Source organism: Chrysemys picta, chromosome 16 (assembly GCF_011386835.1).
Source record: "Chrysemys picta bellii isolate R12L10 chromosome 16, ASM1138683v2, whole genome shotgun sequence".
Taxonomy (NCBI): domain Eukaryota; kingdom Metazoa; phylum Chordata; order Testudines; family Emydidae; genus Chrysemys; species Chrysemys picta.
The window spans coordinates 23,586,716-23,602,541 of NC_088806.1; the positions used below are offsets into that span (position 1 = coordinate 23,586,716).

General features: G+C 42.0%; 1 protein-coding gene across 4 annotated transcripts in view; it reads right to left on the bottom strand.

Moving 5' to 3' along the window:
- Positions 1-15,826, bottom strand: part of GRAMD1B (GRAM domain containing 1B) — a 295,443-nt gene that overhangs the window by 139,829 nt on the left and 139,788 nt on the right. The window contains exon 1 of one of the 4 annotated variants that reach the window (XM_042851916.2): positions 3,219-3,388. The exons of the other annotated variants lie outside the window; for them this stretch is intronic. Coding sequence (XP_042707850.2) covers positions 3,219-3,223 — 5 coding nt within the window. The 5' untranslated portion in view covers positions 3,224-3,388. Of the gene's footprint in view, positions 1-3,218; positions 3,389-15,826 lie in introns of those variants that run through there. 4 annotated transcript variants of the gene reach the window in all.

Below are 15,826 nucleotides of genomic sequence, written 5' to 3' on the forward strand. Positions count from 1 at the left end.
TGCCTTGAACTGCTGTGTTCCCTAATCTACTGCCATTATATCTAGTAAATACAGTGATCCCCTCCAGGGCCGGCTCCAGGCACCAGCTGAGCAAGCTGGTGCTTGGGGCGGCAGATTGTTGGAGGCGGCATTCTGCCCAATCCTAGGGTGGCACGGCCGCTTTTTGTTTGTTTGTTTGTTTTTTGTTCTTGTTCCATTCCAGCCGCCCTGTAGGAGGCGGCGGTGCGGAGAACCAGAGCGCCCTGCAGGGCAGTCCTCTTCCTTCCCTCCCCGCCGACCGGAGCGGAGCCCTCGCGGCAGGCAGCAGGAGGCGGCACAGCGGGAGGGGCCGCGTGGCAGCGCCCCTGCTGTAGCCCTGGCCGTCCCCTTCTCTCTCTCTCTCTCTCCTGCTTGCTCCCCCCCCCCCCGCCGGTCCCCCTGCACCCGCGCTCCAGCCGCGCCGCAGGGGTTTTTTTTTTTTTTTTTTGGCTTGGGGCGGCCAAAAAGCCAGAGCCAGCCCTGATCCCCTCCCCCTGCCAGTACCTCACTGCTACTGAAGACGGCCAGGGAGGAAAGTGACCAGTGGAACTGAATTTCAGAGGGAGAGTTACAAACTGAATCCACAAGATGTCACTGTATGCTTCCAAACTGCCAAAATGTTGTGCACAGCACCACATGAGGTTTGTATTATCCCCCCAAACAGCTGCGACCTACAATCCTGGATTGTGCCTGCTCTGGCCAGCAGCATCAGGGCCCTTCTTCCAAGTTATAAAACTTCACATTTACAGAGAATTTCTTGTCAGCAATAAGTAAAGGGAAATCAACAGGGGAGAATGTATCATGCCACGTGCTGCCCAAAGATGTCCAACAGCTTTCATTTGCTTCAGTATTGTATTAATACTTAAAACTCTCCATGGAGATGCTGCAGCTATCCTTATGGACTCATAAGAACATAAGAATGGCCATACTGGGTCAGACCAAAGGTCTATCCAGCCCAGTATCCTGTCTACCGACAGTGGCCAATGCCAGGTGCCGCAGAGGGAATGAACCTAACAGGTAATGATCAAGTGTTCCATCCTGCCATCCATCTCCACCCTCTGACAAACAGAGGCTAGGGACACAATTCCTTACCCATCCTGGCTAATAGCCATTAATGGATTTAACCTCCATGAATTTATCTAGTTCTCTTTTAAACCCTGTTATAGTCCTAGCCTTCACAATCTCCTCAGGCAAAGAGTTTCACAGGTTGACTGTGCGCTGTGTGAAGAACAACTTCCTTTTATTTGTTTTAAACCTGCTGCCCATTAATTTCATTTGGTGGCCCCTAGTTCTTATATTATGGGAACAAGTAAATAACTTTTCCTTATTCACTTTCTCCACCTCACTCATGATTTTATATACCTCTATCATATCCCCCCTTAGTCTCCTCTTTTCCAAGCTGAAAAGTCCTAGCCTCTTTAATCTCTCCTCATATGGGATCGTTCCAAACCCCTAATCATTTTAGTTGCCCTTTTCTGAACTTTTTCTAATGCCAGTATATCTTTTTTGAGATGAGGAGATGACATCTGTACACAGTATTCAAGATGTGGGCGTACCATGAATTTATATAAGGGCAATAAGATATTCTCCGTCTTATTCTCTATCCCTTTTTGAATGATTCCTAACATCCTGTTTGCTTTTTTGACTGCCGCTGCACACTGCGTGGATGTCTTCAGAGAACTATCCACGATGACTCCCAGATCTCTTTCCTGATTAGTTGTAGCTAAATTAGCCCCCATCATATTGTATGCATAGTTGGGGTTATTTTTCCAATGTGCATTACTTTATATTTATCCACACTACATTTCATTTGCCATTTTGACAGGTTTCAGAGTAGCAGCCGTGTTAGTCTGTAGCCGCGAAAAGAACAGGAGTACTTGTGGCACCTTAGAGACTAACAAATTTATTAGAGCATAAGCTTTCGTGCATCTGAAGAAGTGTGCAGTAGCCCACGAAAGATTATGCTCTAATAAATTTGTTAGTCTCTAAGGTGCCACAAGTACTCCTGTTCTATTTGCCATTTTGTTGCCCAATCACTTAGTTTTGTGAGATCTTTTTGAAATTCTTCACAGTCTGCTTTGGCCTTAACTATCTTGAGCAGTTTAGTATCATCTGCAAACTTTGTCATCTCACTGTTTACCCCTTTCTCCAGATCATTTATGAATAAGTTGAATAGGATTAGTCCTAGGATTCTGAAAATTTACCATTTATTCCTACCCTTTGTTCCCTGTCTTTTAACCAGTTCTCAATCCATGAAAGGATCTTCCCTCTTATCCCATGACAACTTAATTTCCTAAAAGCCTTTGGTGAGGGACCTTGTCAAAGGCTTTCTGGAAATCTAAGTACACTATGTCCACTGGATCCCCCTTGTCCACATGTTTGTTGACCCCTTGTTGACTCAGTTTCTCTTGATTCCTTCTCTTCTCTCACCTCCTTTCCATCCCTTCATCTCACCTCTTAGTGCAACAACCTTCTCTTCTGCTGCTCCTGCCATCCAGAATTCCCACCTTGACTGTCTCCAACACAGCCAGCCAACCACACACAAGCGCACACTCAAACTTTTATCTCTCTGAAAAGCTATCAACGTCTCTCTCTTTCTCCTACTCAAAGTCTATTGTATATTTGATACAGAATTCTAAAAATTATATTGTAATTAATTGCTTCTAGTAGGCTGCTACTACTACTAGGCTATTGGATAAAGTCCTCCCCGTCAAGCAGTTTAAATATTTAAAGAGCAACAGCCATCTTAAAAACCACCCTGAAAATATTCTACCAACTCTTATCACGAATGACACCTAAAATTATTAGAGCTGAAAGAGATCAGAAGGAAAAATCATCTCTATTTTTCAGTCTGTTTGCTTTGTGCACTTGACACAACTCTTGACATAAACAGTTCTACTACAATAGGTCCCCCCTCTTTGTGTGGGCCTTACAAACAACAACAGAGAAAAGAGACAAAACATTTTGCATATGAGAAAAGGTGGTTAAGCCTCCCCCAAAATTGACAGGCTGACTTGAAGGCAGGTGTAATACCAGATTATAACATTAATTTAATTTTAAATCAACAAGATTTGAAGCTGACAGTGCTCCTTTTAATGACTCCCAAGATTCTTGTCTAGATATTAAAATGGCCTGAAGTTGGTTAGAAAACTTTGAAACTTAGGAAATCAGCAAATGCTACAAAACAGCAAGATCCTTACCTCATTCCAAAGCTTTCTAGCGCACAACAGAAACTCAGACAAGTCTCTAAACCTTTGGGATATGCAAGTAAAGTGAAGGTTGAAGTTTGACAAATGTGTCTGGACTTCTCTGGTGATTCTAAAATGTGTCTTGGTGAAGTAACACAGCACCTCCTCAGTGGGGGTAATGTGGTCAAAGTCAGTTCTCACTTAGGCTCATATTGTGAACATTATTTTAAACCTCACAAACTGCTGAAGCACTTAAATACAAATTAACTGAGCCATTTAACCATTAAACTGTTGATGTACCTTTCCTAACCCTCTCTAGACTGTCCCCCGAAATGATACCAGCCAAGTGGCTTTATACCATGAAGCTGTGGAGTGGGAGGAAATATTTGTATTATTTTTTATAAATATCATATGCCCCTCAGTGTGATATTACCCTGCCTGAATGCACAGCGTTAGGTCAAAAGGGACTATTAAAGAAATCAATCAGTGAAGGCAAAACAATGGCCCAGATAAGGAGCATCCCCTCAAGCATAATACCCAAGTTTATAGCCATGAAGAGGGGTTCAGCAACCCCAACCCGGGCTGTTTTGTCAAGGCTGAGAAGTGGGAGATCAAATGACACGGATCTGTTAAAGGACTGCCCCCTGCTGACAGGTGTCAGCTGCTGCAGGATGACACAGAGACAGAGGCAAAAATCTACACTACAAGTGCTACAGCCGCACAGCTGCAAGGTTGCCGTGACACCACTGTAGTGCTGTAGCATGGACACTTGCTACAGCAACAGGAGGGGTTTTTCCTGTCGCTGTAGTCAATCCACTCTCTCAAGAGGCAGTAGCTAGGTCAATGGAAGAATTCTTCCTTCAATTTAGCAATGTCTACATAGGGCCTAGGACAGCTTAACTAGATCTCACGGGGAGGGGGAGAATGAAAAATTCACCCCTCTGAGCGACATAGCCAGGTCCTAGCCCAGTTTTAGTTGTAGACCAGGCCTGACTGAGCGTCAAGGGTCTGCAGCAAACCAGCTTTAACTTGGTCCCCAAGAGAATGGAGAACTCCCAGGCTAAATCATGCCTAGCTAGGGGGCTTGAGGGGAATGCCAGTCCTAGATAAGATTATATGCACACCAGTCTCTTATTTTAAATCCATTTCCCACAGCGCTGTATACCTTTAGAAATGATAAATCGTGCTTTGTTTTGCAGAAGCTGCTTCTGTGTCACTTCAAACTGATACTGTCAACAGGGACCCAAAGGAAAACCTCTGCAGGTGCCAAACCCATTGGGCCTGCTACGTAACATGGTTGGAAGCCAGGAGGGTACAATTTGGAGAGCAAGGCAGTAGAGCCCTGCAGATAGCCACGGACCATATTTGCGGATCGGAGGCAGATACAAATTTTGTATCTGTGCAGGGCTCTACCAGTCAGAGACCAGTTGGAGCACAAGATTCCACCCCAAAGAGAAGCAGCGGCACGGATCTGTTACTTGAAAGGGGTACACTTAGGGGACTGGGAAAGGGCCTCAGACAGATGCTAACTCAGCAGGCTGAGTGCAAGGGTTGCATACAAAGTTTTGCATTCGTAGTCCATGTACTCTGAACTCCAGGTCATGTGTTTTTCTCTCTGACTGACAGATACTATTTTCTGAAGCCCTACAGAAAAGATTTCTCTTAGTTCTTAGCTGTGAACAATGCAAATTCCCCATCAGTTCAAGATTTTCTTAGACTTAAGATGAGCAAGAGGCAGGTTTGCAGGAGAACGGTTCTCCCTATAAAGCTCCGACAGCAGTTCCTTAGAAGTCAACAAATGCATAAAAGAAAACAGATTCTTGGAACAAAAATATGTACTCAATTCCACATTTCTTCTGCCCCCCTTCCTGACTGCACTGACTCGGTGACTTTTACTGTAATCGCCACTATTCTTATCTTCATCAACTCCACCACGAGGCTTAGCTTCATCTTTATTACCACTATGTTCCCCCACAGCTCTGCTACCTGGAGGAAAATGTCCATCTCCATCATCACCACCACAAGCCTCATCTTCATCACTATTGTCTCTGCCAACACTAGTATAGCTTGTTGTGCCGATGAAATCTCACTGCTTTTCTTGTCTTCACCACTTCTACCATGCCCTTCTCTATCTAGGTGCTTATACGGGCCTCAGACCCATAGTGAAAAATCATCATCTTCTTCGCTGGTATTTTTTTCAGCTCAATTGTCAAATTTATGCCAACCAACGAACTGCTTGCAAAGCATTCGCTGGCACTGCTCCTTTGAGTATCCACTGTTTCTGCTGCATGAATGGTAAACTACGTCACGTGGGATTGTTGCTGCTCCCTGGTTCGATGGCGAGCTTTTGTAAACCGGAAGAGGGCTTAAGTCATTGGGACCACTGAATATATACAGTGTTGCATTGAAGTCAGCTTCGAGTTGGACATACAAAACACTTGCAGCATGAAGTGTTTCATGAATGCATATTTACACAAGTACACATTCTTGTGCACAAACACACAAAAATCATTTATACCAATATTTACAGAAATGAATAAACAGGTTACATACACTGAAATAAATGTGCAAGTTCTATTCAAACAAATGGTCAAAAGACACTTTTTTCTCCCGCAGCATTCTAGTTTTCTAGCCTTTGCTGAATATGTTAAAGGCTTCTTTGTCATATCTGGGTGTCAGAATGTGGAAAGTTATGAGCAATATGTTTGAACCATTCTTATCTTCTTTGTATATGTCTTTCTATTCTGAGACATGAGTCTCTGAATTATAATGGAGAGCCAGGGTCCTATACACAGTTTCAAGGTTGAATTTGTTTTTTAAACCTAAGCAGTTCTCCAACTCAAGCACTTTGGGCCAGATTTTGAAAAGCGTTTAGCACACAGCTGCTCTCATTGTAATATTTGTTGCCAGATTTTCTTATGTGTTCAACACTCAACATGCTGAGACTTTTTCTAACAAAGAAATCTGGCCTCAATCGTGGGTGCCAAGCACTTTTGAATATCTGGCCCATGGAACCCAATGAACATAAAGGCAAGAATATGTGGCATTTTATCTCCATATTTAACTGTTTGGGAAGGAGCAAACTTGAAGAGATCTAGATTACGCCAACAATTCTGTTTTTAAATAGTTGTGTTCCTGTCTCAAGAATAAATTACTTGAGTAAGCCATTTCACTGAATGGAAGCATATAATCACAGAGACATATACATTATTTCCTGACATCTGCCTATTATTTAGTTGGCATGCAAGAAGGATGTAGTTTACTTGTCCCTAAACTACAGAAAGTGCAATTTCTTATGGTGATTCAATTACAGAGGCACAGCTATTATTCACAGAAGATGAGAAACTGATCTCATAACTTCCGTGAGGTTTTCTAGCCTGCAAATCTGTGGATAGCAGTATCTGATAAATGATCCAGTTACAACATCACTTTCTTGTCAACTAAGGATCTGATTTTCTGCACAGTGAGTTTGGCAAAGCGATAGACTGTATGTAAAGCTTACTGTGCTTTGTAGACTATGGATATAAGCTTATAGGTTTATTTTCAGAGGATGTTCCCCAGTGGTGGATGGGTGAGTGGATATGGGGTGGGAGGAGAGAAAAATATCAAGGGATATATAATCGATTAATGAGATGGGTAGTGACTCATTCACAAAACAGCGTGGATTATTGCAACTGCTGTTATCTATAACTATTTGCCAAATAACTTCAACAAATAGTGTACACCCTCTGAGTCCATATGAATATTTAGTATTCATATTGTTTCACTGATCACCTCAGTTACATGGTTTTGTTTCAACATCCTAATCGGATTTAAAAAGAAAATTAAAACTGAAGAACAACAGACAATCAGCAATCAATTAGGCACGTCTGCTACAAAGGCATGCTATACATCTGGAGGAATACACATTGATGTGAACATTTGTGATAGTTTCAGGATTTGTGAATATTTTCACCAGTACTTGCTTCTAGTTAAAAAGAAAGATGGGTAATGAATAATACAATCCCATGAACCAGTGACTGGAAAACAGTGCATCTATTCAGATTTGCAAAGATTTTCATATTTTCAAAGCTTTTTATTTTTAAACTAGTGGACAAGGTCAAGGATTTTTCCCTCCTCTTTAGGACTGTGAACTTCACAAGACAGGGACAATCCCTTCTTACAATTCAAGGAAAGTGCTTAACACATCATGAGAACTGCTACACACAAATGATGAGAACAATCTCTTACTATTAATTACTTGTAGAATTGACCAGGAAATATTCTTCTCCTGGAAAACATTGAATGAAAATACATTTTTAAATTTTAAACATTTTTCTTCTACATTTTGGTTTTAAACCAAAACATTTTGGCTTTCGTTGGTGAAAACCCAAAGGCATTCTTATGAAAAATGGAAACTTTTTTACCCAAATTTCCATTTTGTCAAAAAGCTGCTTTTTGTATGCAAAAACAAAAAAGCATGGATGAACATTTTTTTTCCAACTCTAATTATTTGTAATGCACCAATGTGGTATCTCACAAACAGTATAGGACTGAACTCCGAGCCATGGATGTCTGCAGAGAGGAGCTGCATCCTTCGGACTCTTTCCCTTCTACAAGAGAAACAGACGTAACTTCTGGTCTAAAATCAATCTGCATGTTTATCTTTCGCTTCACTCGGCCACTTTGCTAGTCATTCCCAGAACTTTGGCCCCTTATATCCTTCATAAGGCTGCAGCAATAAAAAACCCAGTCCCAATTCCCTGAGAGTAAATCATCGGCCCAGGCAAATGAAATTCCTGCCATCAAAAGTATTGTATTGCCATGGTAGCGGTGGCTCCTAAAATAAAGGCACCATTAAGAATTTTCAGAGGCCTGTCACAGTGTGGGAAATAAGAACTCATTGGCCTAAATTCTAAGGGATAATGAGACCCCAGAATGCACTGTGACAACATCCCCTCAACCCCATACATCAATAAGGGTTTCCCCATGATAACCCTGAAGCAATCAGATAGTATACTGGATGGGGAAGCACCTGCAGCCCTGGATTTCCTTTAGCTCCTGTCAGTTTCCACCACGCACCCTCAGCATATGAACATAAAGCTGTCAGGTGGAGAGATGCATGCTTATAGCCAAATGCAGCAAGTTAACATCAGGCTTTATTAAAAAGAAGATAAGGGGGATTGGTGTTCTGTGAAGTATGTTGCTGCACTGAGAGGGTGTGATTCTGGAGGCAGCCAGCAGATGGTAACATGGTGTCTGTAAAGATTACAACACCCTTTTGCATTTATATATCTCCTTTCCATCCAAGGATCTTAAACCCCATCGCAAAGTTGGGTAAAATTTCCTGTTATCCCTATTTTTTACAGACATTGAAACCAAGGCGGAGGCAAAGCGAAGGGACTTTTCCAAAATCACACAATGAGTCAGTGACAGATTCAGGACTGGAACTGTGGTCTCCTGATTCCTGGTCCCCATCTCTAACCACTAGATTCTGCCTCTTGTCTTATGCACAGACTCTCTACAAGGTGTCGGAGTAGCAGAACGGAGCGAGTTTGGAAGACATGCTCAAGCTCAGAGCCTGCATCAGCTATAGCCTGTGTAAGAAACTCTTTATTTTCAAGACCAAAAGAGGCACTTTCTGTCCATGATCTCATTTGCGTGAGTACACTTCTAAAGTTTGCGGACGATACCAAGCTGGGAGGGGTTGCAAGTGCTTTGGAGGATAGGATTAAAATTCAGAATGGTCTGGACAAACTGGAGAAATGGTCTGAAGTAAATAGGATGAAATTCAATAAGGACAAATGCAAAGTACTCCACTTAGGAAGGAACAATCAGTTGCACACATACAAAATGGGAACTGACTGCCTAGGAAGGAGTACCGCAGAAAGCGATCTGGGGGTCATAGTGGACCACAAGCTAAATACGAGTCAACAGTGTAACACTGTTGCAAAAAAAGCAAACATCATTCTGGGATGTATCAGCAGGAGTATTGTAAGCAAGACACAAGAAATAATTCTTCCGCTCTACTCTGCGCTGATTAGGCCTCAACTGGAATATTGTGTCCAGTTCTGGGTGCCACATTTCAGGAAAGATGTGGACAAATTGGAGAAAGTCCAGAGAAGAGCAAAAAATGATTAAAGGTCTAGAAAACATGACCTATGAGGGAAGATTGAAAAAAATGGGTTTGTTTAGTCTGGAGAAGAGAAGACCGAGAGGGGACATGATAACAGTTTTCAAGTTTTCTTCTTAACCTCTGAGGATAGGACAAGAAGCCATGGGCTTAAATTGCAGCAAGGGCGGTTTAGGTTGGACATTAGGAAAAACTTACTAACTGTCAAGGTGGTTAAGCACTGGAATAAACTGCCTAGGAAGGTTGTGGAATCTCCATCATTGGGGATTTTTAAGAGCAGGTTGGACAAACACCTGTCAGGGACGGTCTAGATAATACTTAGTCCCACCTTGGGTGCAGGGGACTGGACTAGATGACCTCTCGAGGACCCTTCCAGCTCTGATTCTATGATTAACTCAGCCTACTATAAAGGATAATAGGAATGTTTAAATTCAAAACATATTATTAGTGATCAAAACACTCTCTGACATCTATCTGCCCCAGTTCACTCCCTACTGGCTAGTTGCTCACATCATATACACTACCATCCCAATTAATGCTAATTAGTAACCTTTGCTGTTATTTGAATCAGCAGTGGAGACAGTCTCCTTCTCATCCCTAGAGAGGTGGGGTCCCCCAGATGAGGGTAAAGGTATATCAGTGGCGCTGGATGGGCACAGCTGTTCCCCTCACTGTATCCGTTTTGCAAACGAACAGAGAACAACAGTCTGCAGAGCTGCTGTCAATCCAGCTCCTTTCATTAGCAACACATTCAACCACCACCAAAGTCTTCAAAATGTAACCAACGTGAGGGCAATCGTGACAATGAACATGATGACGAGGATGAGTTGTTACATTCCAACAATAAACTCAGGGCTGTGCAAAACCTGCAACGTAGATTGTCCCCTTGGTAAACATTTGCTGAATATACAGGATGAACAATATTCAGAATCTGAGCTATTGGTGAACTTTCACTATTCAGTGTGTTGTGACTAAGTCACATAGCTATTGTTTCTGTTCTTTGATTTGGTGACAAACATTTAAACAAAGAAATGAAAAATAATGAATAATGGTACAAACATAGTAAGACTCATTGCAGAAATTCACAAAGCTGTTGGGTTTCAGAGATACTTGGGTTTCATTGGAATAGTCACAAATTATATGACTACAGGAATCGTAATGAATCTTATTTCATGGTTTTTAAAAAAAACATGTAACAGTTTTTTTTTAATATTCAACCAGCTCCACAGGAAGTTCAGACAAAACCTAAACTAAACTTTTTTATGGTTAAAAAATGGCCATATTAAGCACCCAGCTCCCCCTACATTATCTTCCATTTTCACAGCAGCCTATGCACTTCCATGTTAAACAACTAGGTCAGAAACAAATTCCACTCCATCAGTGGTTATTTCCAGATCAACCAAAGGCAGAAAGTACAGGATGTCTTGCAGGAAAGCCTGTTACCAATGAGATTCCCAGTCCCGTTTTGTAGATACAGGACAGCTTGGGTAACAGCTACATTTCTGAATGCTTATTCAAAGCAAGCCCAAATCCTATGACATTCCTCACTCATCACTCATATTTTATGCAGCAAAGTTGGGCTTTGTAAAATATGCTAAGTGGTTTATCAGGGGGAGTGTGCTCAGCAAGATTTAACAAAATGATAAGACATTGACATGAATAAGAACAGCCTCTACAGAGTCACTACCTAGCTAAAAACCACAAAGCCGTTCTCATGCTTGAAGAAATTTGCCTTCCTTTGAAGCATCCATAAAAGGCCACTACTACAAGCAGGATACTGAAGAAGTTGGGCCCATTTCTCTGTTCCATCATGGAAGATATACATGCATAGATTAAAAGGCCAGCAGCTCCACTGTGATCATCTAGCATGACCTCCTGCATAAACACCTACCATAGACTTATGTCTGTTTCAATTAAAGCATATGTTTTAGAAAAACATCCTATCTTGATTTAAAAATTGCCAATGATGGAGAATCTACCACAACCCTTGGTAAACTGTTCCAGCTGGATTACCCTCCCTGTCAAAAACCTGCACCTTATTTCCAGTTTGATTTGTCTAACTTCAATTTCCAAACACTAGATCTGATTATACCTTTGTCTGCTAGATGGAAGAAGCCCTCTACGATCAGATTTCTATTTCCTATATAGGTGCTTATAAACTGTGATTGTGGTGTAGTGAGAGCTGTGTTAAAATTGTAAGATGTCACTCCAAATTTCAGGGGGTTTCCTAGTCCTGCTTGCAGGCTAAGGAGCTCTGTGGGAAAGCATATGACCTGGGTCTAGCAGCAGTCAGTGTGCAGACAGAGAGCCTATAGTAAGGCAGGGTGACTTGTGGCTCTCTGTTTTAGCCTGTTTTCTCTCTGTGTTTTTAGATTAGTGTGTGTTATTCTGAATTTTAAGAAATAAAGTAGTGTTATTTTATAAGCTTCCAGCAAGAGTATTTTATGTAACTTCTCTGTGTGTAATAACAGTGATCAAGTCACCCCTTACTTTCTCTTTGTCAAGCTAAATAGTTTGAGCTCCTCGAGTCAATCACTAGAAGGCATGTTTTCCAATCCTTTAATCATTACTATGGCTCTTATCTGAACCCTCTCCAATTAATCAAGGTATAAATAAGGTCCTTAATTCCTTACCCACAAGTGCTCGTTTCTATCCAGGTACTTGGGAGAAGAGCTGCATTCTTATTGCTGACTCACACACTAGTTCCCAGATTTAGTCACATGCAACATTTCTAATGGGGAAGATTTTTTTTCCCCCTTTTGACTTGAAAATAAAATGTGGAAATTTCTGAAAGCCAAAGACACCTGGAAGCTGCTAAACTCACAGAATGACTCAGCTTGCCACTTCTCAGAAATTTAGGGCATGAAATGAAACCGATCATGGGGCAGGGTTTTCTTCCAAAGTTTTGTTTATTTTTAGCCATCTGCATTTCTCACAGCATTAGCTGCTGTTTCCTGAACCCTATATTCTACCATAAAGGTAGGCAAAGCCAGAGGTTTCACTGAGGTCTATATTGTTTGTTCTTTGCTGCAGCTTTCTGGTATGGAGTTTCTGAAGTTTTTACTCTATTGGTTTTTGCACTCAGTCCTTACACTTAAGCAAAATACCCACAATGAGAATTTTTCCGGAGTACGAACTCCAGGACTTTTCCATGGTGTCAAAGGAAGGTGAGAAGTTAATGGAATAAGAGCTCTTGCTTGCAGTCTGCAGATTTAAAGGTCTGAGGTCAAAGCATTTTTAGTGGAGGACCCTCCTCTCTGGAAACTCAGTTGGTCCACTGAGTTAAGAACGGATGTAAAGACTTGCATAATGGAAGCCATTTGCAGTGCACTGCAACAAGCTATACTGGTCCTATGGAATCCAGGACACGTTATGTACTTCCAAACCCCATCTATTAACTATTTACTTATATAGAGACATGGAGTGGACACATCAGAGTTGGGGTCTCTTGATCTTCAAGCCATAAAGCAATGCCTATCTATTTATTCCTGGCTTTTGCCAAAGTATGGTTGTGTGGGCTGGTTATTTTAATAGCTTAATTTAGGGGAGCGGAGTCAACTCCATTTATTTTGGGTGGACATTGGCCCTTGCATGTCTCTAAGGAACCATACATGCTCCCAGAGAGTACGACGCGTGGGTTTTGTTAAATAAATAAATTAATTAATTAAAGCAGATACACGATCACATTCACTTCATAAATAATGCATGTTCATTGCAGGCATAGCAAAATGCTAACAGATTGCTTTGGCCTGCCTGTATTGTAATGGCTGTTACCATTCTGCCTTAATAATAAATAAAATAATAATAATATTTTGCATTTACATAGTGCCTTAAATCTAAGGACCTCCGAATGCCATACAAAAGTAAGTAAGCACAATCACCACCAGTTTGCAGATGGGGCAGCAACTGAAGTACAGGGAGTTGAAGGATGGGATTAAACTGGATATAGTTTGCACAGCCTGAAAGATTTTATTTTTTTACTTATTTGTGACAGTGCCTAGGAACCTTAGCCCTGGACCGGGACCCCGTTGTGCTACATGCTGTATAAACACAGAACAAAAATGTGGTCCTTTCCCCCAAACAACTTACAAGCATTATGGGCTCTCTTTTGATGTCTAACCTATAATGACCTTGGGCAAACCCTGGCATCTTATGTATGTGAACAAGAATCTCACTTGTCATCTCTTTGGCTGATGACAAGTCATCTCTTTTTCCTTGCAATTGTGCCATCACTAAACTAAGGAAGAGTTTTAAGGGAACCAGAAGGTAATATGTTATCAGAAAGACTGAGGCCCAAGTTTCCAAGAGTGACTAGTGATTTTGGGTGTGCGGCTGGGTCAGCACTTCTGGGAGAGGAAAAAATGAAGCCAGACCTATTCAAATGTAGAAAATTAAACCAACCATCAAGGGTCTTAGTACAGCAGACACTCTGTTCTGTCAGGTTCTTCTACCATGCCCATCATTGGGGTAGGATTGCCTTCCAGTAAGGCAGAGGCGAGAAATAAGGTACACATATTTTACAAAGAGGGCAATTACACATTGGAAAAACAAATCAAAGAATGTGGTGGATTTGCTGTCACTTGAAGTCTTTAAACCAAGATTGGATGTCTTTCTAAAAACATTTTCTAGCTCAGATTATTGGGTAAAATTCTATGACCTGTGTTAGTCAGGTGGTCAGACTAGATCATAATGGTCCTTGCTGGCCTTAAAGTCTATGAACAGTATATTAAGTGATGTGACTAGCACCTGTCTCATATGGACATCAACATCATAAATCTAATAGTGACACAATATTCCCCCAGAAAAGCCAGCAATCATGGAAACCAAGCCTAGAGTATGGGAAGATGGATGGAGAATGATTAATCTGTGTCTCAGCTTTCTCCTGCTGCTCCCCAGATCACACTACGCCAAGGACAGGTGCCTCATGACATGAGGAGGTTTATACCACAGTGCAACCTTGGGAGCAACATTAATCGAACACTGTAGTTCACCCCTGCAAAATTCTCCTGGTTCACCGTAGCTTGCTTGGACAAATTCCCTGCTCTGACCCAGCAACCCCTGTTTTTTCCCTCTCCTGCTGTGCTCTAGATGTGCATTGATCCTCTTTAAGTTCTCCAAGCTTGCGAGCTCAGCAGAAAAGGGCAGGAGAAGCATTAGATGTTGTTTTCCTCTGGGCTGGGAAGGGAGGAATTCCATTTGAAAACCTGATCTATTTTCCATTGCCGAGAAATGGATTTGGAGCCCGTAATACATGAAAAGAGAAGGTGCCATGCTGGCCTTGGTATGCTAATGCCACCTAATCCATGAACTGCCTTAGCTTTTTTCCAGTCCCCATTTCAAAAATTTAATCAGGGAGAGTGCAGAAATTTTCTAAGGAGGGTTAATATCCAGATTTCTCTCTCTCCAGAGATAGACCCAAACAAAAATGCTGCATCTAAAATGCTCTCAACTCTGGTGAAGTTCAAATCTGAACTCTGTAATTCAGACACCTCTCTCTAACACTAACACACACACACACAATATCTCTCCTGGTGTTTTCAAGACCATCCCTATCTGTATCCTTAACTATCATTTGAATGACACTGAATGTTTACAATGTCAGGGGACTTTTTTCCCCAAATGATCACTTTCTACAAGAGAGGCCATTGTAAGGTCATTCCTAACCTGCTGGTACAGAAATGCTTTCATCAGCAGAACGTCCTTGAGACTTGGTGTTGCTAAAGCAGCACCTTAGATTTGCAAATGGAACTGGACCTAGTGGAAGTGCTTTTGCAAGACTGGGAGTGGACTTGGAGCCTCAGAGAGATGTGTTGATGGTATAACCAGGGCCGGCTCCAGGCACCAGCCTAGCAAGCAGGTGCTTGGGGCGGCCAAGGGGAAGGGGCGGCACGTCGGGCTGTTCGGCGGCAATTCGGAGGCGGGTCCCTCTCGGAGGGAAGCACCTGCCGCCGAATTCCCACCAAAGAAGAAAGCGGCGCGGTGGAGCTGCCGCCGAAGTGCCGCCAATCGCAATTGTGATCGCGGCTTTTTTTTTTTTTTTTTCGTGCCACGTAGGGCTGCAAAAACCCTGGAGCCGGTCCTGGGTATAACTCCTCCACCAGACCACTGGGACAACATCTGGGTCAATGGGACAACCTGCTAGTCAGGGGTAGAAATAGAAAAGGACATCATATGGTTCCTTAAATTTACTTTTTTTTAAATGTAATATACATATGCTCGAAGCCCACAAACAGCTAATAAGAAAATTATTGTTTTTCCTGCAAAAGAACTGATGAAAACAACAACAAAAAGTAATACATTTTCTTGGAAATTTTTCAAGTTTTGGTGAAAAGCAAAAAACTGAACTCTGTCTCTGAGCTGCAACCCAGCCAATGCACGCATATCTCGCGGTGCCACCAAAACTTAGGACAATAGCAACTCCAACTCTAACACTAGAGTCAGAGGAACAAGTGTCAAAACATCCCCAGCAAGCCAGTTTTCGGACGGTTGTTCCCAGAGGACAGGATAG